This window comes from Micropterus dolomieu, linkage group LG01 (genome assembly GCF_021292245.1).
Source record: "Micropterus dolomieu isolate WLL.071019.BEF.003 ecotype Adirondacks linkage group LG01, ASM2129224v1, whole genome shotgun sequence".
Taxonomy (NCBI): Eukaryota; Metazoa; Chordata; class Actinopteri; order Centrarchiformes; family Centrarchidae; genus Micropterus; species Micropterus dolomieu.
The window spans coordinates 25,506,200-25,532,795 of NC_060150.1; the positions used below are offsets into that span (position 1 = coordinate 25,506,200).

Sequence of the window (26,596 nt, forward strand, 5' to 3'; positions counted from 1 at the left end):
GTAGCTGGTTCCTGGCAGTTAGCTTGGCTAGCTTTTTTGCTAGCTGTTGTTGACTTTAGGCCTCTCCACTTCTTTTGTTTGTTTTTATCTGTTTCTTTCGGGATTTTTTGTAGCTTTTTATCTTTTGGAGGAGTCTGTTACTTCTCTCAAGGAATTTCTATAGCATATTTTTATTTTCTGTCTCACTTATTTCCCCCTCCCCCGCCAACAGGATGAGACAGAAGGCCGCCCACCCTGAGCCATGGTTCTGCTCGAGGTTTCTGCCCACCCTGAGCCATGGTTCTGGTCGAGGTTTCTGCCTCTTAAAAGGAAGTTTTTCCTTGCCTGTGTCGTCAAGTGCTTGCTCATGGTGGGAATTGTTGGCTAATAGCACAGAGTACGGACTCGACCTGCTCTATATGAAAAGCGCACTGAGATAACTGTTGTTGTGAATTGGCACTATAGAAATAAAACTGAATTGAGATCTCCTCATTCATACAGTTTGGAATGAGGGTGTCAAGGACACATCCACTAAGTCTGTCTTTGTAAACGATTTCTGGCGCTATGATATTTATACCTCAAAATGCTAATATAAATATTATGGTAGTATCGTTAGCATCAGATAAGATAGCATCAGACATTTCCCAACTGCATGACTATTATTCTGAAACACACATACCGATATATTTCCACGTATACATATAATATTAATACCTACATTCATAAAGGTTTGGAAGTTAAGTTAAAAATATCCTCAAACTGTATTTTTTGCCAGTTTTGTTACAACTTGTGACTTTCTGTCCATGGCTGCTTTATATAGGATGGCATTTCAGATTTTTCCTAGCCACCGATTTACAAATTACTAAATTTTAACTACCTGAAATATTTTTAAGGTATTAATGGTGCAACCTGTTTAGGAAACACTAGTTTTTCATACTATCCATATATTTTTTGCTGGCGCAACCGAATCCAGAAGTCTTCAGTATGTGGGCTTTTCCTCCGTAGTCATATTTAGTAACTATTCTGTCACCAAATTCAATCTGTGCTCCATTTCCCTCAATCTTCTTTTTTCGTTCTGCTCCACTTTTCCTCTCTTGACTCCGGTGCCAGACAGAGTGTTAGGCGGGGCATCATCACCATGACAACAATCCAACTTCAACCAAGCATCTGTGTGATTTTTCTCCCTCTCCTCCCCTCCTCCTATCGTTTTACTAATTATAAAGGGAAACTCATCTGTCACTGTCCCTCTCCAGAGCGACCCTGACAGTGAGGTGGATAATAGTGGAGCTTCACTGGCACACAGCTGTTCAGAGGAAGCGTCTTCGCCCTGTGGTGAATGCTAGTCAGTGAAGATGTCTTTATCTATTAGTTTGTGCCTCAGGACATGAATGGTTAATAATGGACACTTACTGTCTTTTATCACAGTTTCAGCTCATGGTACATGTGTTTTTCTCCCCTGTTCATGTCAGTGTTTATTTAGGATCTTCAACACATTAGATCTCCAGGCTGCATGTTGCGACTCCTGAAACTTTCACTTGTTGAACTGTGTTCAAAAGGTGGAATTCCTCTTGATTATTTTTGCTGTGCTCCCTGTCGTATGCAGTTGGGAAGTTTAGGATTCAAATGAATAACAAGGATGTGCAGTGAGTCACGTGCTCCTTACAAGTGCACAATGTAGATGTGTCTATTAGTAATCACTGCTGTTTATAGAAAAAGTGCATTACTTTTAGGTGGCCAGAAACTATTAGCCCTCTGCTGCCAATTAGCATTCAGAGCATCCTCCCATCACCTCCTTCATTCACTCCTCAGCAGCCTCGTCGACACAAAGATGCCCTTCATGGCCCTGACAGAAGCCACCAGAAAAGAGGGCTTGAGCTCACCTCTTGTTTGTAAAAGCTTGACTTCTCCCAAATGTCACAAACTTTCTCACCTATCAGCTGAAAAAGCACCCTGTTTCCTTTTATTGCTTCTGAATTGGAATTCGAAAGCAAATTATGGAGATGGTGATTTAATATGAGGGTGCAGGAGGGAATGTTTAGTGGTGGACATTAAGTCTCTGTGGATATAAAGAGAAATTTATGTTATAGTTCCAGGTGGCAATGCATTCATGTAAAAATATGATAGATCTTGTGACCTTCATTGATACAGTAGAACTCCAAAAGTGGAAAAAATGCAATCCATATTAATTTACACTATAGATTTGCCCCATTTGCCATAAAAATAAAAGTCTGGTTAATATTTTAGTTTTGGTTTTTTTTGTATAATTTGGACCGACCCAGATGGGTTTACAGGACACACTAGTTTGTCAGTCATCCAAACTACTGCAAAACACCTTCTGATCACAAATGTATATTACCTCAGGGTATATACTAAATAAAGTATTTTTTTTCTGAAAGAAAGAAAGAAAGAATAACCAACTCAGTCTTAACGCATTGTCCATATTTAAAAATCAGTTTCTATGATTATCTCAATAAATAAATATTGCATTGTTCCTTTATAGTAGAAAAGAGCCATTGTATAAATCTGCTTTTCTACTTCTAGACTGACATACCATCCAACTTTATAAGTTGTAAAATAAAATGTTTAGACTTCAATTGGAAGAGCATGGGAACATAAGTATCCACATCTCTTTTGTATCCCTTGGGGTAAAATATCACATTCCTCCCAGGTCAATTTTGGAGCTTCTAACATGCAAGGTTTTTCACAGTGCAGCTACAGTACACAATAAATTGATATTGATACTTGGTGAAATATTAAATTAGTCATTCAATTTATTATTTATGACCCCCATAGTCTGTCACCAAAACATTAGGAGCAGTCACTGCAGTTTCTATGGGACAAATAATCACTTGCCTTTATATTATTGATGACCGCTGGCAGTCTCACTAGGTGTTGTCTAATGCAGCTTACCGAAGGCATGTGAACAAATTGCTCACACATTGCAGGGCTCTATTAATCCCACCATCCCCTTCAAAGCAGCTTGTAATGGTCTGCCATTTATTCCTCTGTGCTAATTAATGTATTGGGATACATACACGGGAGTAAACATGGGTAGTTTCCCCAAAGCAATAAAAACCCACCTCAACCAATCATTAGTACGTAAACACGCCGAACTGCTCTTTGAATCACCTTAGTTTGGCAATTACAGGAACAAAAACAATAAGCATGTCTGGACAGTCTTCTCTGCTTTACCTATACCTGATAAAGGCTGTTGTGATAGGTAAATGCAAATGGCCCAGAGTTCTTCTTAAATAGTTTTTTGGAAGGAGGAAGACAGGTCTGTTTTTTTGGCAGCCATGTTTAATTTGTCTCAGTTTGTGTGTTACTATAAGCACATAAAGTGTGCTAATTAGGGTGCTGTGTGTGTCACAGTGATTAAAAAGTTAATTAGGATCTATAGGACCACAGGGGTTGTAGACGGAGGCCTGATCACACACAGACACGTAAAAGCTATTGTATTAGTCTCCTTTTTTGCAAAATTTATGCAGTGCATCAAATGCTGATAAATCTTCAGTGGTAACGGGGGTTAGGGATACAGCCTATGATAACTGTTCATGAAGCCCAAAGTGTCGCAGTCTGGCTTACCACTTGGCTACACGATCCATCTATATTGCTATAACACAGATTCTAAGACATATTTTTTTGTCCTTTTGGTGAACTGACCCTTAATAATACATTCTCAAAATAACATTTCCTATATGATAGTTTACACAACATTACGTTTTGAGAGCCTGCAGACAACTGTTACTTGTAGTGTGTCTGTGCTAATGTAGCAGCCTTCTGAGTTCACACCCATCATTAACATGTGCTTTTAGTGCTAGAGCGCATTAGGAACCACTTGGTCAGAAGCCACTCCTTCGGTTACTATTCTTCTCCATTGTAGCCAGCAAGCCAGGGGTTAATGGCAGCACTTAAACACATTTAGGAATGCTAAACTCCTTGCAACTCAAGGGCATTAGCTGAAGGGGAAAGCTGGCTGAGTCAGACTAATGCTTGTGCTGTGCACTAATGGACCTGAAGTTGCAACAAGACAATACAGCAACCTGCTGTTGTTTTATCATTCCTGTAAGTGTGTTGGATGTAGTCAATTTTGGTTACCATAGACTGAAGACTAGAAGGAAACACACAGAACCACCATCTGTCTGATAGCTCTCAAGTTGTAAACATTACTGTTTATCAGACAAAAAAACTATAGATGCTGCTGGAGCTGATATTATCGGCCGATATGAGCTAATTGCATTTAATCGGCATCAACCATTTATAATGGCAGATATATGACAATTAAACAAGAAACAAAAAGTCAAATCCTTCACTCATGTCATGGGTGTTGCATAGTTTGCCCACCAGAGCGCGCACTGCAGCTCCCCTGTTAACAACACTGTCTCACCACAAAAACCACAGAAGAAAACAATCAGCTGACCGAAGTTTACCGGAGTTTACTGTAGCATGTACCAAACACGCAGAAGGCTTTGTTAGCGGTGAGTAGGTCTTTTGTCATATTAATTACATGACTTAAATAATTATAAGAAAAACAGACCCAATCACTTCTCTTCTCCTGAAAACATTCTTGACTTGCTAACCCTCCCGTTTTTCTCTGCCGTCTCCCGGCTTCTTACCAGCTCACAGCAGGTTAATGTCACGGTAGCTGGGTGTTGAAAGCTGCTGACAGGCGTAACTGTAGATTTATTCTGAAACAGTGTGGCTGTTCTAGTGAACGGTCCACATTTATCTCTAGTTCATCACTTCTAAATATTCTCTAAAATCACGTAACGTTACAGCAGCTAACGTTGCTAAATTAGCCACAACGCTAATGCCGTGTTTATCAGTGGAGGAGCGCTAACGGTAATGAGCCGTTAAACTAAGTTTCTGGTGTATTCTAAATATATCTGGGAGCCGCCTGTCTGCAGTTAGTCTGCATGTCTGAAACGATTAAACCAGAGCGGACATGTAAATAAATGTGAGCTGAACAAGAAAATCACACGGCTTCCTGTAGCTCCTCTTTGTGTGATGTTGTAGATGTGAAATGCTGTCAGAGCCGTAACGGCTCTGGATGTAGTTATAACGTTAGTTAAATGAAATCTCAAGGTTGCAGGTCCTCGTTGTAGAGTCATGTTATATTAGATGCATTCAACAGTAGCTCACTGTATCATAGACGGCGTGATTTAGACAGATGATGAGAAATGGTTTCTCGTAGCTTTGGTTAGAACAGTGCTGGTAAACGGATGAACTGGATGTGAATGTGCTACATTGAAATTATGGCGGATTATGTGAAAAGTGAAATACACATGCTTATTTTCTCTCACTCTTTCTGTTTACAGATGGCTGAAAAAGTTGCATGTTCCAGTAGCAAATATTTATTGATGTGCAGTTGTTTACATGTTCACTTTTTGAGACAGTAATCTATTTTATTAACATAATCCATTTAGGAAAAGGTTTTATAGTCCACATACATACCAGCTTTCAATATCAGCCTGTTTTCTATGTGTAGTTTATACAGTAAAGGCGTCTACTGTCCAAATCATTCTCTAAATCTAAATATCGGGTCATTAATCGGCTCTTTTTCACTTTAATATCGGCATCGGCCCCCAAAAACCCATATCGGTCGGGCTCTAATACAGATGTACTTTTGTCAGGTACAGGTATCATAGTAAAATGTCAATATTCAATCAATATTCGTTTTCTAATAAACAATAAATATAGGAACTTCTGTAAATAGTTTTCTTACTATTGTATGAAGCGAAATTCTGAGGTTGTTCTGTAAATTGTTTTTTAATGAACATATCAATGTCAGGCTTAAATGAATAATTTCCATTTAGTCCCGCCCTTGTGTGGTTTAAGCCCCAGTTTTAGTACAAATACAGATAAGGCTTGGGTGTTATCACGTTAATACATTAAACAAGGGTGTTTAGAAATCCAGACAGTATGAGCCATCAAAAATACAGATTCTCTTCTTTCTATTAAACTAATACAGAGAAGCTAAATTTAGATAATGTTACAGGGCTAGAAACAAGAAAAATGCCTCTGCCCCTGTTTAGAGTATTTTTGGTTTAGTCCCGATTTATAAAAGGTTACATCATCTCCATTCAGCCCACTGATTTGCGGGATATGCCACAGCAACAGCAAGTGTCATCATGTCCTCCAGCAAGGATCTTTGGAAGAAGGTGCTAATTTCCTATTTGTTCATTATTGTATGGGCCGCACGTTTTTAAACCCAGACTTGTCTGTGTAGGCTAACTACATATTACATACACAGCACTGTATGCTAGAAAAAGTCATACATGCTACTGTTACTTCTCTCACCAGCAGCCCAGCTTTTGAAGTTTTTTTTGCACAGATACTCAGATACCTATATACCCTGATGAGATGTCAGGAAGTAATGAAGTTATGAAATACCACCCAAGCCTAATCCAGATAATTGAGTTGGTAGAACAAATATAGATAGTGATGTATTGGATGATAACGAACACAGCTAGTGAGTTATAGTGAATATTATAATTAAAACATTAAAAGAAGCATTTGTACAGAAAGTGAATAATGGTACTGATAATTCTTGTAATATTAATGATATTTATTAGGGTTGTAACGGTTCTGAAACCGAGATCAGAACCACAACACAAACTTCCACAGTCTTGTGTTGCGGTGCTGAGGGACACTGAACTGCAACACTCAGTCTGAGTTGTAAAGTATATGTGGGAAACACTGTATTTTTTAACCGTGGTTAAAAAATCAAGGTCTGAACCAAACCGTGGATTTGGAGAATCGTTACACCACTAATATTAATTATTGAACTAGTAATAATTGTAGCAGCGGATATTGTGCAGGAACCAGAGAGCAGCAGGTGACTCGGAACCACAGATCCAGACTCCAGAGCCAGAAACACCTGCAGAAAGCGATAGGAAGAGAAAGGAGAGGGACAAGAAAGCAGAAAACTACAGGAGAGGGAAGAAGTCGAGTTAGTAACATGCATCAATGGGATGAGGTTGCATACAGAAGGAAAGAGAGAGGAGGAGTAAGGAGCTCAGTGCTTCATGGGAGGTCCCCCAGCAGTCTATTATTATATTGCAGCATAACTAAGGGATGGTTCAGGACTCACCTGAGCCAGTCATGTTGTGCTACCATGTTTCTACAGTAGCGCGTTTCGTCACTACGTTATTCTTCTTCTTGTAGAATTTCTTTTTTATCCTTACATGGAGTTTGTGTTGGAGTGTTTGCATGCAGGAAATCAGATTATGTCAGGTTACATCCTGTTGACAAATAGGCAGAAAAAAAGCAATTTATTGATAAGTGATTTGATTAAAAAACTACATTTAGCCCCTTTAATGTATCAAAATACATTGTAGATAACAGACTAGTTGTAACAATGGTATAAATGGCAAATGTAGTGACGTTAAAGTCTAATTAATGGCCCTAGGGAATACTCAAGTAAAGAGTAAATGTACATTTTTTTTAAAGGAACATGAACAGGTACCAATCCTTACAAGTCACTTGTGTTACTTGTAACGAGAGTGATTAAATGCGTTACTTGTAACGGGTTACTACCCACCACTGGTCTTGGGTGCAGTCACACCTGTCCAAATGTGAAGAGATCATGCCAAGACACATGTTAATGCAAGGTATAACAGGGCCTGTGTGTTCATGCATAACAGCAAAGGGTTCTGACTCTGCAAAGGCAAACTGTGACTCATCCATCACCTCATGCCAGTCACACAATAAGGCCAAATTAGTGAGCAGGAAGCTTGTTTACACTGATTTACATTCAGCCAGAGAGCTATACGCTGACGAGAATGTATAGTGTCTCTCTGTTTCACCCCCTCCTGTCTTTGTAATTGCTTTAAGCTAAATTTAATTCGGCATAATCAGCATAAAGATGAGCCTGGCCTATCTCTCCAAGTGTCTACTCTGCTGTACTGAAGCCAGTGCATACATTTACATTTACTCATTTGGCAGACGCTTTTATCCAAAGCGACTTACATTTGAGGAACAACATACAAGCATCAACAGAGCATCAAATACAGATCTACAACTGACAATACATACTAGTAAGAGCAGCAATAAATACTAGTAAGAGCTCATAGTACATATCACATCAATGGGGTAAATACCTGGGGAAGGAAGTCAGAGTTAACAAAAAAGTGCAATCAATACAAGATCATTGTAGGGGATAGAAGAAAAAGAGCACAGGAAGTGCATACTAGAGGTTAGGAGTTAGAGGTGTTATAAGAGGAAGTGTTCTCGGAAGAGATGAGTTTTCAAGAGCTTCTTGAAATTAGGGAGGGACGCCCCTGCTCTGATGGCGTGTGGTAGCTCGTTCCACCATTGTGGTGTCACAGATGAGAATAGCCGGGACTGAGATTGCTTTGTGTGAAGGGATGGCAGAGCCAGGCGGCGTTCGTTGGTGGAGCGTAGTGGCCGTGAAGGAACGTAAGTTTGTATTATGGAGTTTAGGTAGATGGGTGCAGACACAGTAGTCACTCCGTATGCAAGCATTAGTGACTTGTATTTGATTCTGGAGGCCACGGGGAGCCAGTGGAGGTCACTGAGTAATGGAGAGACATGAGTCCTTTTGGGCCGATCAAAAACCAGACGCGCTGCTGCGTTCTGAACCATTTGTAAGGGTTTCACTGCACAAGCTGGAAGACCTGCTAGGAGGGCATTGCAATAGTCGATGCGAGAGATAACCATGGCCTGTACCAGAAGCTGGGTGGCGTACTGAGTGAGGTAGGGCCTGATTTCCCTTATGTTGTATAGAGCAAAGCGGCATAACCGAGAGACAGCAGCAACATGGTCTGAAAAGGACAGCTGGTCATCAATCATGACACACAAGTTTCTCACCACCTTGGTTGGAGTGATGATTTTGGAGTCAATTTGTAGTTTGATGTTACGGTGGATAGATTGCTTGGCTGGAATGACCAAGAGTTCAGTCTTAGAGAGGTTTAGTTGAAGGTGGCAAGCCTTCATCCATGCAGATATGCCCGAGAGACAGTCCGGGATCCGCGCCGAGACAGTGGGATCGCTTGGCGGGAAGGATAGGTAGAGTTGCGTATCGTATGCGTAGAAGTGGTAAGCGAAGCCGTGCGAGCGAATGATCGGCCCCAGTGAGGTGGTGTAAATTGAGAAGAGAAGGGGCCCAAGCACTGAGCCTTGGGGCACCCCTGTGGAGAGGCAGTGGGAGGAGGATAATTGTCCTTACCACAAAACATTGCAGGAACGCCCAGAAAGGTAGGATTCGAACCACAGGAGTGCTTTACTGGAGATGCCCATTGCTGAGAGAGCGGATATCAAGATCCTGTGGTTGACTGTGTCAAAGGCAGCTGATAGGTCAAGCTGGATAAGAACCGAGGATTGGGCTGCAGCTTTAGCTGACCTTAGAGCTTCTATTACAGACAGAAGAGCCGTTTCAGTAGAGTGGGCACTCTTAAAATCAGACTGATATGGATCTAGGAGGTCATTCTGTGAGAGGAATTCTGAGATCCTGTTTGAATACTGCCCGTTCAATAGTTTTGGATAAAAATGGTAGAAGAGACACTGGTCGATAGTTCTCAACTTGAGTTGGGTCAAGTGAGGGCTTTTTGAGCAAGGGTGTAACCCGAGCCCTTTTGAAAGTGGTTGGGAAGGTTCCTGAAGCCAGAGAAGTATTTATCACACGAGTGATTGTTTTTCGCCATTTTCTTTCAGCAGCTCTGAGATCAGTACCGAGCCCACGAATGGTATCAGGGACTGGTTTGGGCGAGCAGGCTTGGTGGATAGAGGACACAGGCTATCCAGGCACGAGCTTAGTGTAGAGCACAGAGATTGTGTGGCATCATTGCCCTCAAGTGAGGAAAATGTGTTGAGGGAAGGTAGAGTGGAAGCTACCACTGAGGCAAAGTGAGTGGGAGAGAGGTTGCGGCGGTGTGAGACCAGCTGTGTTGGAACAATGGGCTTTTCCTGTAGGCATACCGTGAACTGAATGAAATAGTGGTCTGACACATGGAGAGGTGTGGCTGTTAGGCACTCTGTGGCACAGTTTTTACACATACACATTTTTTTTACATTATCATATAGGGTGGATGGGCGCGTTCCTGTTCTTTGTGGGGGTGCTGTGCCTTAAGGAGATCATGAGCAGATGACCGTATAAGGACCTCCATAGAAAGTATAAAAATATTCTGGAAACCTAGTCTTCAGAGCAGTCTGAAACCTGAGCCTTTTGCTCAAAGGGATTACTTAAACATATGTTTACCTCAGACCAAGCTAATTACTTTTCCAGAGCTTTCGGTGGTGAAGGATGTTGTGTGATCTTTCAGGCCCACTCACTTCACTTTGTCTGATCTCAATGCTGCCACACACAAATATTATACACTTTGTAATCATGCACACATCTGTGCACTCTCTGGTGGCCCGGAGGAGAATGGACAAGGTTTGATAGAATTATTAGTTTTTTGTGTAATGAGCAGGCAACTGTGCCATGAAACATTTCATGTGCCTGCATGAAATAAAATGAATAAAAAAGGCAACAGACATAAATGTACACATGCAAGTGCATGGACAGGTAGTGTTTATTGAGCCAAAAACAGATTCATTACTGATATAAAGATGTTGATCAGTGCAGCTTTGAAGTAAATATGTGGAAATGGCTTCTGCCTGTGAACTGCAACTGCACGTAAATCATGAATGATGCGTTGAGAGTGTCTCAAATTATTTTCATCACTATGTAAAAATCTCAAATGCTCCTCACTGACTTGTCTCCTCTTCCTGACCTTCACTCTATAGGAGCATATGCGCAGCACAGCGTGGCAGATTGCTATCTCTCCTGACCGGTTCCCCTGGCTTTTCTATTTTTGGCATCCTTATGCGACAGGCCTATTGTGTAGTTTGTCATGATGAAGCACTTATTCCTTAATCCACCTGGTTTTCCTCTGTGGTCATTTCTAGCTGTTGCCACTGGGCCACATTAATGATTCTAATGATAATAAAATGGATGCATTTCACGTAATTGTAGCACAAAAAACATGGTCTTGTACGCAACTGTGAACATTCTTGATTTGTTTTCTCGAAGAAAAAAATCGGGGGAAAGGTGTTTTCCTGATTTATTCTTAAATTTGTAAAGTTTATTTTAGGCCATCAGTAACCATCAGAACAAGTGTTACTTCAATCTTTTGTCAGGTGTATTGTATCACAGTTGCCATTGCATGTTTCCATCCTGCTGTGATGTGTGAAACAATAAACAATTAGTAATTACATCCTTCACAAGTTATTTTCAATGTTTTGTGGCAAGGGCAATTATCTTCCTCCCACTGCCCCTCCACAGAGGTGCCCCGAGGTTCGGTGCTAGGGCCCCTTCTCCTTGAAATTTTCACAATTTTCCACTTCTACGCATACGATACACAACTCTGCCTATCCTTCCCGCCACCGTCTCAGCGCGGATCCCGGACTGTCTCTCGGACATATCTGCATTGATGAAGGCTTGCCACATTCAACTAAACCTCTCAAAGACTGAACTCTTGGTCATTCCAGCCAAGCAATCTATCCACCATAACATCACACTACAAATTGACTCCTCAATCATCACTCCAACCAAGGTGGTGAGAAACTTGTGTGTCATGATTGATGACCAGCTGTCCTTTTCAGACCATGTTGCTGCCGTCTCTCGGTCATGCCGCTTTGCTCTAGACAAATCGGGCCATACCTCACTCAGGATGCCACCCAGCTTCTGGTACAGGCCATGTTTATTTCTCGCCTCGACTGTTGCAATGCCGTCCTAGCAGGTCTTCCAGCTTGTGCGGTGAAATCCCTACAAATGGTTCATAACTCAGTGACCTCCACTGGCAACCCATGGCCTCCCGAATCAAATTCAAGTCACCAGTGCTTGCATATAGATTGACTACTTGGTCTGCACCCATCTACCTAAACTCCATAATACAAACTTACGTTCCTTCACGGCCGCTACGCTCCTCCAACGAACGCCGCCTGGCTCTGCCATCCCTTCACACAAAGCAATCCCAATCCCGGCTGTTCGCATCTGTGACACCACGATGGTGGAACGAGCTACCACACGCCATCAGAGCAGGGGCGTCCCTCCCTAATTTCAAGAAGCTCTTGAAAACTCATCTCATCTGAGAACACTTCCTCTTATAACACCTCTAACCCCTAACCTCTAACATCCACTTCCTGTGCTCTTCTTCTTCTATCCCCTTACAATTTTCTTATTGTAATAATCTATACTTTTGTATTGATAGCACTTTTTTGTTAACTCTTACTTCTTTCCCTAGGTATTTACCCCATTGCTGCGATATATGGTATTTGCTCTTACTAGTATATTGCTGCTCTTACTAGTATGTACTGTCAGTTGTAGATCTCGTGCTGTATTGATGCTTGTATGTTGTTCCTCAAATGTAACTCGCTTTGGATAAAAGCGTCTGCCAAATGACAGGATGTAGAGTGTAGGTGTGAATGCACATGCAAAGATGGCATTCCCCCTGCCACTGCATACGCACGCACGCACGCGCGCACACACACACACACACACACACACACACACACACACACACACTTTTATTTTGCTTCTTTGAAGGCCATGCCCAGTATGGGAGTGAATATTGGTGTTCAGTAGAATACACTGGAGCCATGCAGTGAGGCCCAGATGATGTGTGTGGCAGTGAGCCGAGAGAGAATTGGCCTTCACTCGTAATATTGCAGCTGCTCTCTCTCTTGGCCTTTCTTTTTCTCCACGGGTTTCTTGCTCTCCCTGTCTCTGTTCCTTTCTCTGTAACTGTGTGTGTTTTTCCAAAAACTAAGTGTAACCTGTTCATCCTGCTGCTGTCTTAGCAAGATGGTAAAAATAGACACACTTTAAGTTTTTCTTAAAGGTCCTAAAATAATCCAAATCCACCGAAACACTGCAGGCAAGTCCAGTTGTTGTGAAACAGCCTTGTCTGTTGTGATACACAACTGTCGGTCTTTGCATCGGTCTCTGCATCGATGTAATGAACGGTGATGCTCATATGTCGCTCCAATATACGGCTGGACCATAGGTTGGTGGTAATGGTAACTAGCAGCTAAATGTTCAGCTTTCCACGGCACCCTTCGTAAAGATCTATCAGTGCAGCTTAGTATTTCTGCATGGGAGTTCTCTCCCACAGTCTAACCTAAGCAATGTTGTTATTATGATGAAAGTACATCTCGTTCACCTTACTTTAATCTCCATCTTATCATATCACCCATTACTTCCTCTCGAACACCGGTGTACATTGTGCACACATTACCACTGCACTGTTGTTTTTTTATAGATACCAGTTTATGTGTGGGAAGTGGTGTATGGTTTGGTGCATGTACTGTACATCTGTCCCCTGGAGTTTCTCATAATTACCCAAAAAATGTTCACTTCTCCACATCTAACCTTGAAGGTTTGGTTTTATTTGCCCAAATCTTGTGACATCTGTCTCTGAATCAGTGTCTCCTGATAATCCACATATGTTGCAGAAAACAATTTTCATTGGAACTACTTTTAACTGAAGAAATATTCCCCATGAAAACTAATGACAGCATGCTTTGGCCACTCTTCAAAGCTCATGACCATAGGTAGGGCTGGTTTGCAATTTAATATATTAAATGTAATGTTTGCCTTTTGCAGGCACCACAAACAAAATTTCATTAACCTTTTTTTATTTGAGGATTTCACCATTTTATTGAGGTGACGTCAGAAATATCAGAGACAAATATTTAAAAACTGAAAAGTTACCGTTAGAGGTAGGTTAGAAAATAATTATTAATAATTATTATTTTTGTAATTTGGTTAAACAGACTCTATAAAGCCCTACCAATAATTAGTCATTTAATGTAAACTCTTTTGCCTGTCTCAAACTGAATATTTGTCAACCTGACCCAGCAAAGCTTTATTTATTTTCAAGAGCAAAAATACATTTAAGAGCTTATACAGTCCCCTCCAAAAGTATTGGAACGGTGAGGCAAAATCCTTTGTTTTTGTTGTTCACTGAAGACATTTGGGTTTAAGATTAAAAGATAAGTATGAGACAAGAGTTCAGAATTTCAGCTCTCATTTCCTGGTATTCACATCTAGATTGTTTGGTTTTTTTCACATTGAGTTGTTAAACAACTCAGGACGTGCCACCGTTTGTTTGAACCCACCCATTTTGCAAGTGAGCAAAACTATTGGAACATGTGACTGACAGATGTTTCTTGTTGCCCAGGTTTTGCTTTTTAGGTTCATTGTCCAAACATTAAATAGCTATGCCTGACAAACCTATAAAGACTGCATTTCGTGTTAAAGAGGATAAACCAACATGAAGACCAGACAGCTGTCTATGGGAGAAAAGCAAGCCCATTGTCAAGCTGAGAAAAGAAGGAAAATTGACCAGAGCCATTGGACAAACATTGGGCATAGCAAGCACAACAATTTGGAAAGTCCTGAAAAAGAAAGAAACTACTGGTGTACTAAGCAACAAACGTCGAACAGGTCGGCCAAGGAAAACAACAGTAGTTGATGACAGAAATATTGTTAGAGCTGTGAACAAAACCCCCAAAACATCAGTAAGTGACATCACCAATGACCTCCACAGTGCAGGGGTGAAGGTATCACAATCCACTGTTAGAAGAAGACTCAGAGAGCAGAAATATAGAGGCCACACCACAAGACTCAAACCACTCATCAGCAGGAAGAATCGGAAGGCCAGATTGAAATTTGTAAAGAAGTACAGAGATGAGCCGCAAAAGTTCAGGAACACAATCTTATGGACTGATGAGACCGAGATTAATGTCTACCAAAGTGATGGAAAGGCCAAAGTGTGGAGAAAGAAAGGAGCTGTTTATGATCCGAAGCATACAAGCTCATCTGTGAAGCATGGTGGAGGTAATGTCATGGCTTGGGCGTGCATGGCTGTTTCTGGAACAGGCTCATTAATATTTATTGATGATAAACTGGTAACACTTTCTATGAAGGACATCGCTATAATAACTTATGCATATATTTATAACACGATATAATGTGTCCATAAGACATTATAACAGTTGTTATAATCACTTACAAACATGCATTAGGCGCAATAGCAAAGTTCATAATGTATTATGACCTTTTGATTTAATGTTTTATAACTAATAGTAATACCAGTTTATATCAGTGTGCGGCAAGAATCTCCGACCATGTTCCATAACACTTTATAACCACCAACTCCGCCTCGTTATGAATACACTTTAGTCACCATTTACAATTAGTGATATAAAATGGAATAATAGCTTATAGTAATGTTTAAAGTTATATAGCATGTCTTTGTTTGCTTTAAGTAAATTGTTAAAATATCTATCCCTGTATAATATATTCCAGGTGGACATAATACCATATGAACTAATTATAAGACCTTATAACACGTAATTGTTTCTTCACTTTATGAACAATCTGTATGAATTTTGAACATTTTGCAGTTTAGCACAAAAACACAACATAATTACATCAAGGACACTCATTCTCAGGGTGGTGAGAGATCGCTCAAGAGAAGACCTGTTGCGTCATGAACTTTGCTATAGCGCCTAATGCATGTTTGTAAGTGATTATAACAACTGTTATAATCTCTATAATATATATAATGTCTTATGGATGTATTATATCGTGTTATAAATATATGCATAAGTCATTATAGCGATGACCTTCATAGAAAGTGTTACCATGTAACTGATGATGGTAGCAACAGAATGAATTCAGAAGTGTACAGAAAACCTATTTTAAGTCCAATCGCCACGAAACTTGGGACGGATCATCTCTGGACCAAGCCAAACAAAGTTTGTAGAGAGAATTTTGATCCGCCAAAAAACGGCCAAATTATAAGCTAACACATATTTGCACAAACGCTAAAAACAGGATGTCATGTCAGATCTTACGTTTGCAATGTCCGATCTACACCAAACTCGGGAACCTTATCTGTAACGCCTTACCGAGGGGCTGTGTGAAATTTGCCGTCAGTCGGCCTCTAGGTGGCGCTATTAATTGGAAATCAAATAACATTCCCATAGACATACATTCATTTCACAGCTCCGTAACCGCAAGCCCTTTTCATGTATGACTCTGGTCATTTATTCTTAATGACAGTACATTGCTACTGTATGTGAACCAGTTGCACTTGAATTAGTTTGAAGAGTTTTAGACCTCAGGTTTGTGAGATGATGAAAATGTGATTTCAGTCTGTGAGGTCGGTGAGGTTAGCTGATTGTCTCTGACAGGATGTCAGTAGTCTGCACATCAAAGGTGCCTGAAGGCTAGCAGGCTGCCACCATTCACTGCTGCTAAGGGAAGGATATCTTCTAATCTTCGAAAGCACAGTGATGTATATGAACTGTGGTCGGGTACCACCTGCTTTACAAGATACCTCATGCTTGCTGTTTATCTCCTGCTGTGCTGTAAAGAGACACATGATATATAGAGTTTATAGTGACCTATAGTACCAAACCACGCTAAGGTTTTAAAATCTTTTATGTGTAATTGTCATACCTACATAATATCTATAGGGTTACTGTTGTCCTTTTCACTTTTTCTGCAGGATCTCTCTCTCTTTGTCTGTCTCGGTCAGTTATGTCCTGCACAGGAATATTTAATTATTAATTCAATATTGGGGGTCGTGCAGAAGGTTTTTTTTTTCCTCCATTACTTGGCCGGGCCTTGTTGAGTCCAGTTGAACCAAAGTCTGGAGCGTATACTCAAACTCTGGTGCAGCCAAACAGCCGCTCTCTGGTCCACCTTGTAGGGGAACGCTGTCAAGTAAACTCTGTGACTCTCCAATCACAGCAAACGTACCACCTGCATTACTTCTGCATTAATCTTATGAGACATTCATATGCGCGGTTCTCTTAAATCTGATGATATGCACTCCAGACCAACACCAACTTAAACCTGACAGTACTCCATGATATGTGATAGTAGATAGGTAGACATCATGATTTGTTGTCTTTTTACCTGCTGTCTGTATGACCAATAATCCAGCGACATTTTCACCACATGGCTGATTTTACAAGTTCTGGAGTCTGGACCATCTGAGTTTTACTTTCATGAATGGTGGTCCAAGTAGGGCTGGACAATATGGCCAAAAAGTTTCATATCTTTCGATATCAATAATTATCACGATAAGTATCAAATCGTTATTTCTTTCGAGTTTAAAGGCTGATTTTTACTCCTGAGTGAAGTAACATGATGGTTAATTGTGGTTTAAACTCTTCGTTATGGTCAACACTTGATGCCAAACAGTGAATCACTTCACGAATCTGAGGTAGAACATTCAAAACAATTATGATAAAATCTTTGTCAACATTTATGCATGAATAAAAAGTAAAAGCTTGTTTCAGTCCTTTTTGCTTCAACAAAATAAACATCATAATAAAAAAAATTAAGTCATGATTCGTGTATGATACAAGTGAATAAAGTCAAATATTTATTGAATATTTATTGAGCATTTGTTATTGAAGAAAATTATATTGTGATAATTGTTATTATTTTATTGTCCAACCCTAAGTCCAAGTTCTATATATTGTACTGCAATAGCTGTTGAGATTACTTTATGCTCAGTTACATCCGTACTCTATTAGACACATTCACATAAAATACATTTTATCACTGTCTGAAGGAGGCTGTGGCTGAGTAGCAATGATGACTCAACAGGCTGACCTGTCTAAGCCAGCCTCGACCTTTCAGACCTTTGTGTGTGAGGCAAAAAAGGTCATAGTTGATCTGAAGAGGAGCTTATTTAATCTCTATAAAGGTCAGACGCAGAGCCTGTTATGACAAGTCAGTATAGTCATAAATTGGAATAATTTTGTTTATGTTTGGCTTTAATGTTATATAGTTTAAATAATTTTGATTGCAGACTTTGCTGAAGAGTATGTGTATGTATTTGTTTATGTATTTTGGCCAAATCATGGAGAGAATTGATGTGGAAAAGTGCAATCTGCCTTCAGGCATTGTAGAAGCTAGACACGCTATTGTCCTGTGAAGACATTAAGCTCAATATGAGTGTCAAAAAAGTCAGTCAAGAGCATTTAGCCAGAAGAGCCTCACCCAGGACAATTCATCTTTCAATCTGTTATCTGTTTGTGTGTGTTGCTTACCAAAACAAGGGGACAGGGGTCCACTGTTGTTGCTTGGCTCTGTCTGTCTGTCTGCAGGGGTTGGGTGGTGGGTGGGTGGGTGGGTGGGGGCTGACACGGCGCGGTTCAGAACTGGGTCAACCGGATTAATTTCCTGGCCTGGATGATTGAAGCTAATGGCAGATTAGCATGGGAAGTTTCACTTCCAAAACAGCCCCTCCACCCAAAACCCTCAGCCAGGACTGGAGGTGAAGCTATGTGCATGCTGCATTCTGATTTTCACAAAGGAATGTGTGTGTAGGATAATGCCCCTACACTGTGTGTACTGTAAATGTGCTTTTTCTCTTACTACCATTCTCTTAACTCCCCGGTGACCATGTGTGACCATGACAATTAAAGGACACTGTCAGCTAACATCGTCAGCTAATGGAAGTGGCCTCAAGAATATAGATATAACATAACAAATCCTTGAGATGTAGTAATATCCTGACACAACTGAGAGGTTTAGCCAATCAGTATTTTTCTTTTCAATCCAGTGCTTTTGGACTTGACTTAGTCTTCATAATCTGTGTATAGTTTGTTCTTTGATTATTCCATTTCAGAAATAATAGGCATCGCTCATGAAACTGTAGTAGTCTGTATGTAATTCTCTACTATTTTACTTTATTTTTCCCATTAGTTTGGCCGAATCTCCAGTACTCCAGTTCTTGATTAGGGATCATTCAGAGCACCTGTTGCACTGACTCCTCAGCAAGGATTGAGTGCAGCTGGGTGATTCCTTCTTGGCCAATCGGGATGTGGCAACGCCCATTCTGTAAGGCATAAGAAGAGGGTCATACAGCCCACTGTGGCTCATTCCTGAAGCATGCTGAACCCTATGCAATGTGTGCAGAATTCGTTCCTTAGCCAAAGTCAGCCTATATCTCTGTCCTTTGGGACCTGCTGAGATTCCTTTTGCTGTCTCCTTTGTTTATTGTGGGAATAAATAAGAGTACTCTGGACCTTTAGTTCAGAGTGGACATAGAGCCCAGGGCACCTAAAGCAGCCCTGGTGTTTCAATAAATATAACCTTCTGCCTGCGAGCCCTTATTTGTCTGTTTTCATTTAAAACCCCTTCCCCATTCTTTTTTTTTTTTTTTTTACTTTATTGAAGAGGCTTTTTTTCCATTATGTATTAAAATATTTGTGGAACTTTTCTCCAAGGGGGATACTTTATTTTCATTTATTATGTGGTTGGGAACCAGGCATCAGTCACCTTTTCCCTGAGGCTTGTGAAAACAGTACCGCCACAAAACTGTTGTTTAAAAAAATCTGCCGTTGTTTAAATCTTAACAACTTTGATGCATAGTATCATGTCTCCATCAGTACTTGCAATGATTCAGAGCATGCTCATATTCTAGAGTTGTAGAAGCAGTAATGAAGGCATCTGTGTTCTTTTACAAAAGGGTGTCATAGACTATTAAAGAGGTCATACTGTGCTTTTTGGCTTTTTCCCTTTCTTTCTTATTGTGTAATGCAAAGTGAAAAGGCCCAAAGTCCACCCCAAAGGGAGTTTACCTTCCGCAAACTATATGTGTCACTTTGTAACCCGTGTCATAATGCTCTCCTAGCGGCTTGTCAGGAACACCCTCAAAAAAGTATTAAACACACAGGGTGACAATAGGAGCTGCAGCAATGTGCAGTATGACAAAAATATGGTGTTATTTGAAAATGAAACCATGTAAACCTGTTCTGGTACAGCCCCCAAATAAAATGATGAACCTGAAAGTGAGCATAATATGACCAGTTTAATACCTCTGCCTTAATGTGTTTGTTAACCCAGTGGTAATCAAACTTTTTCACGTCAAGGGCCTCTAAACTGACCATAGGTCTATATTCTGAATTTTTATCTGAATTTGAAGAGTTTTTGCCAAGGTTTAGGGTTAGTCCTTAATTGTAGGTGATTTTAATATTCATTCGTGATTTTTATAGTGTTCCCACAGAATCCCTTCCATCAGACCACTATTAAATAACTTTTGAGTTCCTATTACTGGACCACATGCCAAAAATCTCTACACTAGATGTCAATCTGATACAGCTGTAGCTAAATTTAAGGAAGTGATTCCATCAGCTTTTTATTCATTACGTGTTACGTCGCAATGTAGCGGACGCCTATGCTAATTTCAATCCCAAATTGATCATCTTGTTGATTGTATTGCAGGCTCACTGTGAATCACACTTAGAGTCAAGTTCTGTTGCCCCTCTAAAAAAGAAGATAGTAAAACAAAGACGGTTAGCTTGTAACACCGAAACTTGCATATTAAAGCAATAATGCGGAAACTTCAAAGGAAATGACGTACCACCAATCTAGAAGAGTCTCGATTAATCTTCCAAATCTGGCAAGATAGTCTTAAAACTTATAGGAACGCCCTCCACAATGCCAGAGCAGCGTACTACTCATCATTAATAGAGCAAAATGAGAACAGCCACTTTTCAGGACTGTAGCCAGGCTGACAGAGTCACAGCTCTATTGAGCCATGTATTCCTATAGCCCTTAGTAACGACTTCATGAGCTTTTTTAACAATAACACTTTAATTATTCTCTCTCTCTCTCTCATTCAATTCAATTCAATTCAAATTAGCTTTATTGGCATGAATGTAACAACAACATTGCCAAAGCATCATATATACAACATAAGAACAATCAGCCCCATACATTTCATTAAACAAGTAATTAAAGCGTAAAGTAATCAAAGCGTATGTGTGTTTGTGTTTAAAAAAGAAAAAAAAGAAATATTAAAAATTAAAATAAATAAATAAAACAGTAAGTGTGTGTGTGTGTGTGTGTGTGTGTGTGTGTGTGTGTGTGTGTGTGTGTGTGTTAAAAAATAAAAATATATAAAAAATAAAATAAATAAAACAGTAAGCGTGTGTGTTTATGTGTTTAAAAAAAGAAATTAAAATATAAATAAATAAAACGGTGTGTGTGTGTGTGTGTGTGTGTGTGTGTGTGTGTTTGTTTGTTAAAAAATAAAAATATATATAAAAAAATAAAATAAATAAATGAAACAGTAACGTGTGTGTGTATATATTAATAGAATTAAAGAATTAATTTATTAAAAAATAATAATAATAAAAAAAAAAGAGTGCTGAAAGTGATTTTAATTGGGTTTCATATTGTGTCTACAGGTCTCTTTCTCTCCTCCCGTTTCCATCTCTCCTACACCTCAGTGCTTGCGCTTTTTAAACCTTCCATCAGGCCTCTGATTATATCTTACCATACACCACAGTTTTATGGTCCTATATTTTGATTGTGGATGTAGGTACTAATGAGCTTGTTAACCTGCTAATTTTAGCAGGGTAGCAGCAATAAGGTTTCCCTAATATTTTGTTACTCTTATCTGAATCTTAAGTTTTAGAAGACCATGTCCCCTGTTAGCCTTATTCTGTAATGCTGTACAGTATAGAGTACATATATGTTATGTCTTTTTGCATAAGCCCTCATTTGTCACAACGTTCCCGTGACGCAGAGGAGAAAGTCCACAAAGTTTAGTAACTCTTGAGTCAGCTATACTGGGAGCTGCCACATATTGCAGCTCTGCATTGTTTCTTCAGGGAATGTTTTCCCGCTCAAGAGGATGTTATGTCTGCGAATGTTGCTAAGGCCACATAACTTCTTCCTCTCTTCCTGACTTCTTCCCTAGATCCTCTCTTCATCTAACACGGACAGTATAGAGGAAAACAGTACTGTAAAAACATTTAAATGATACAGCAAAAAAGTAAAGCCCATTTGGCTCATCCTAAACAGTCTCTCCTCTTCTTTATAAGGTATTGGAAAGAATGTCATCTGCGACCGGACAGCAACGCCTCTGGATGCCTTCCGAATGATGTCAGCTGCCCAGTATTACCCCAAGTTGCTGAGCATTATGGGAAATGTACTACGTTTCTTGCCAGCCTTCGTTCGAATGAAGGAGTTGTTAGAGGAAGGGTACATCGGGGAGCTTCTGGTCTGTGAGGCCCAGGTATGACAAAAACAATGAATGCTTGTTTTTGGAGATGGAGAATTTTTAAGTTAGTATGAGAAACACCAACAGAGCTGGTAAGGAAGGACGTTATCAAAAAAAAACGTGTCACAATTTCTCCTCTTTGCCTTAAAGGTCCACAGTGGAAGTCTCCTGGGAAAGAAATACAACTGGAGCTGCGATGACCTGATGGGAGGTGGTGGTCTGCATTCGGTTGGCACCTATATCATCGACCTGCTTACGTTTCTGACTGGTCAGCGCGCAGAAAAAGTCCACGGCTTCCTCAAGACCTTCGTCAAACAAACGGATCACATCCGGGGCATCCGTCAGATCACCAGCGATGACTTCTGCACGTTTCAGATGGTACTGGAGGGAGGCGCCTGCTGCACCGTCACGCTCAACTTCAACGTGCCTGGTGAATTTCGGCAGGAGGTGATCGTTGTGGGGACGGTTGGGAGGTTAACAGTCATGGGGACGGACCTGTATGGACAGAAGAACAGTGGGGACGGAGGAAGCAGTAGAGGTCCTGAACTTCTGCTCAAAGACACCACACCTCTTGAGAAGGCTTCCTTACCGGAGAAGGCCTTCAGTGACATTCCAGCCCCCTATCTCACCGGAACGATCCGCATGATCCAGGCTGTGCGGCAGGCCTTTCATGACCAAGACGACAGGCGGACGTGGGACGGGAGGCCTCTGACAATGGCTGCTACCTTTGAGGATTGTCTTTATGCTCTTTGCGTGGTGGATACCATCAAGAAATCCAACCAGTGTGGAGAGTGGCAGAACATTGTGGTGATGACAGAGGAACCAGAGATCAGCCCAGCCTATTTGATCAGCGAGGCCATGCGGCGGAGTAGGATGTCACTCTACTGTTAATATCCATCTGATGAGCTGACCTCATCAAAATCGCTGAACTCCTGTGTTACCTTAAAACTGGAGGTGACCTCAGGAAGGCCTTGGTGTTGCTGGAACAATATTCATACCGCTACCGGGTTCAGTTCTTATATTAATCAGCAGTTCATTTTAATGCTGTCAAATATGTGTTGTTACTGTTACAGACAGAGAGGTCAAACCACTATGATACCAGAAAGTTAAGGTTTCCTGATACCCTGCCTCAGCAGTAGAGAAAAAGCAATGTAATCCATAATTAAACTTTTATTTATTAGGAAGCCTTTCCTGTTTTATCCCTTTTGACAGAAGACTTGAGTCCTTCCAGGAAGATGCACTTGTAAATAAAACTGATTAATACAACAGAAATATGAGCTATATTGCTACTGTGGAGGCAGATCAGGGAGTGAAACTAATTCTACTGTGTTCTGCTTGTCCATAATGGTATTGCGCCTCTCCTATCTGCTTCTCCTCTATGTGACTTGGTCTAGAAGACGACATCTTACACTGTGGGTCCAAACGAGGACAGCCAAGGAAGAACGATAGTCCTTTCAGTTAAAACTGTGCCGCTGTATTGTTGCTCCTAAATTTAAGTAATTGTTAGTTTTAACAAGTGAATGTTTTAAAGAATCCGTGTGCTTGATAGCTTCAGCCTCTGTCTGCCCTGTATGCTTCCTCTGTATGTGTGAAACAACAGCCGGGAAAAAATCAATAGTTTGGCTGGTGGGTTTTTCAGAGGGGTTTACCTTCTGGTTTATGTATGCAATGCATCCAAGCTGTAGTCTGGAGATGCTTCTTCCAGCCAGGAGTAAAGGGTTAAAATACACTGTGGTATGCCTTTTATGCAGTTACAGTAGCCTGTACAGTTTGCAAGCCCTGTATGAGGGGCCAGTGCAGTAAGACTTTGACTTTTTTTCTTAATAATTTCATGCTTTTTTATTTTATGAAGCATGGCCATGAAATACACTGAATTCTGTGTGTGTATCTGTACTGAGCCTTAAGTGTAGATATTAATGCAGCCTTGCACTAAGATGCGAGTAAATGCAAAGCTTTATAAAGCTTCTTTGACATGCACAGTGAAATTGCGGGTTTGTCAGCATGAATAACATCCAAGTTCAGTTTGGACACACCTTCAGTAAGGCTGGAAACCTGCAGCCAGTTAACTGTGAACCACCATGTGGTAGATGGTGGAATAGAAAAGCATTTCTTTTAGGTACAGTTAGAGGTGTTAAACGTTAAGGCTGTTTTCTTAATGTCAGCAAAAATCCATGAAAAGACCACAATCAACAACACGTTAATCTGTATGTCAATACTTTGTGACTTCCCTAGTCTGTCTGTGGCACTCGGCCCCGAGCCCACTGATTCTCATTGAAGATGTAAAATTCTAAAGCTGCACCATCAGTATATTTTTTTGTTTTTAATGGGTCAAATTACTATGTTTAATGTGAAAGGTGTTGCTCTTAGTGATGAATCCAAAGAGAATTATCACCTGACTTCTCCTCAACGCAGTGTTTTAGCATGTCAGCTCATCGTTTTGGTTTTTATGGCTCACAACTTTTGCTGTTTTAATTCACTCTCACCACTCTTAGCGTCGTTTCCAGCCATGGTATGCATCTGTTTCAAGTGAAAAAGGTCAGATAAATAAATATAAATTTACTACTCTAGGTTGTAGGTAAAGTCTAGGTAGGTAAAGTCTAACTCTCAAAGTCAGATAGACAAAATTATCCAATAGCCGGTGGACATAATGAAGCATTTAGCAACTAAAGACCCAAACATTTCCCCTCAGCAAAACAGAGGTAGAAGAGAATAAATGTTAGATTTACATTCATCAGGTGGCCAGAAAGAAGTATCCAAATAAATACTATTGTTTCTCCGTGTCTGCTGGATGTGTAAATTGGCAATTTTGTGCTAACATGTTAGCTTTATAAACTAATCACAAATGTATAGCTTTGATTAATAAAAAATAAACTGTAATTTTTAGCTTAGGGACTATTTTCAGCTGTTGACTAATGCACATTCTCTGCTCTAGGACGAAACATATAAAGAGCCAATGAAGAAGAGCAAGAGTTAGAACAAAAGGACGTCACATTTTTTAAATCAAATTGTGACACTATGATGTATTGAGGGGAAGCTGATCTGTGATGCATACAAAATCACACCTATCTCAGTGTTTGGATATCGTTTTTGCTTTTTATTGTGTTTTACTACCTGTCAGTCACATAAGAAAGCTAAAAGAAACCTTTAGAAAGTATTTGCAAACACTGTTTGATTTAAGGTTAAGTATAACTCATTACAGGTATAAGAACAACGCTACCCTCAAGCCAAAAGATTGATTTTTTTGATGCATCTCTGTTCCCCTGTGTTCTTAAGCTATGCTGAAATACTATCTATGTATTGACTACTGAAAATGTACGTATGAAAATATAAAATTACAATATGAGTTTGTCTAATGAAATAAGTACTGTATGTATGTATTTGTAAAAACCAAGTAACTAGAACATGTCTTGATGAGTGTTAATGTATTTATTCTTTGTTTTTGCTGTTGACATTTTGTGGACTGACCGGCAGTGTGTTTGGGAGATTAACAGCAGACTGAGGCCTTGGAGCTTTCAACTTCTTATAGTTTACTGACCAAAATACGCTTATTTTAAGACTGTTATGAAAAGCTTTATGTTTGCTCTTAAGATGCATTATACATCATGACAGTCACAACAAAACTTCACTGTCACCCAGTGCAAACTCTGATATGAAAATCAACATTTGGAAATGTTCCCAGCTCATAGTACCTAAAAGGGATGTCTGAGCCCGTTTTAGTGTTATGATTTAACACGTCTCACCATGGTTTGCTGCGGTCAGGACACATTACAACTCATGCTGTGGGGCGATCAGCTACACAGAACTTTGTAACATTTAGAGAAGTTATAAATTTTTGTCTGACTGAAAACGCTGATAAGCTATCACTCTTTAAGATAACTCAAGTTATATTATTGCCCCTTGTGTACCGTGCGCCTTATCAAATCTGCATATAGACTTTCCCCCTTTGTCTGATAACAGTTTTCAAAATATAATAGCCTTATTTAAACTCAGATAAGATGTGCATTGGCATTCCCTTTTTTTGTTTAGTTCATTCTTTTCCTCTGTTCATTTATGATAATCTGAAGATTTATCAGTGAAGACACCTGAGTTCATGGCTCAATTCATGATTCATGGCTCTGTGCTGGAATAGCCTCGGATATAAGGTGAAGGAACAGATTTTAAACCTGCATCTAATATTAGGCAAATAGACATGCAGCTGATGGCTTCTGTTAACTTTCAGTGCAGTCTGACTTGGTGGGTTTACTTTGCAAAACATGTAAACAAAGTAACTGCATTTGTAAGTGTATTGATTTATCTGTTGAATTGAAAGTGTATAGATACAGTGATGATAGCAAGTAAAGATGACTAGAAATGCTTGACAAGGAGATAAAGTCTGTGCCTCAAATCACTCTTCAACCTTTAGAGTGGTTTAGTCCACTGGTATAATACCTTCCACAAAAGAATACAATTTTGATTTACAGGGTACACAAAACAAGTTGAAGGTTAACCTCTTGTTTCTGGTAGCTTAATCATATGATCCATATTATGTCATAGTAACACTTTATTTGCAGGTAACACTTACTCAATAATTT

At 40.0% G+C, this 26,596-nt stretch overlaps 1 protein-coding gene across 1 annotated transcript; it reads left to right on the forward strand.

Moving 5' to 3' along the window:
* Positions 1-4,353: 4,353 nt before the first annotated feature.
* Positions 4,354-26,383, forward strand: gfod1 (glucose-fructose oxidoreductase domain containing 1). Its single transcript, XM_046062267.1, has 3 exons — positions 4,354-4,457; positions 21,847-22,040; positions 22,176-26,383. Exons 2-3 carry the CDS (start codon positions 21,903-21,905, stop codon positions 22,914-22,916), a joined length of 879 nt encoding a protein of 292 aa, XP_045918223.1. The 5' UTR covers positions 4,354-4,457; positions 21,847-21,902; the 3' UTR covers positions 22,917-26,383.
* Positions 26,384-26,596: the final 213 nt, after the last annotated feature.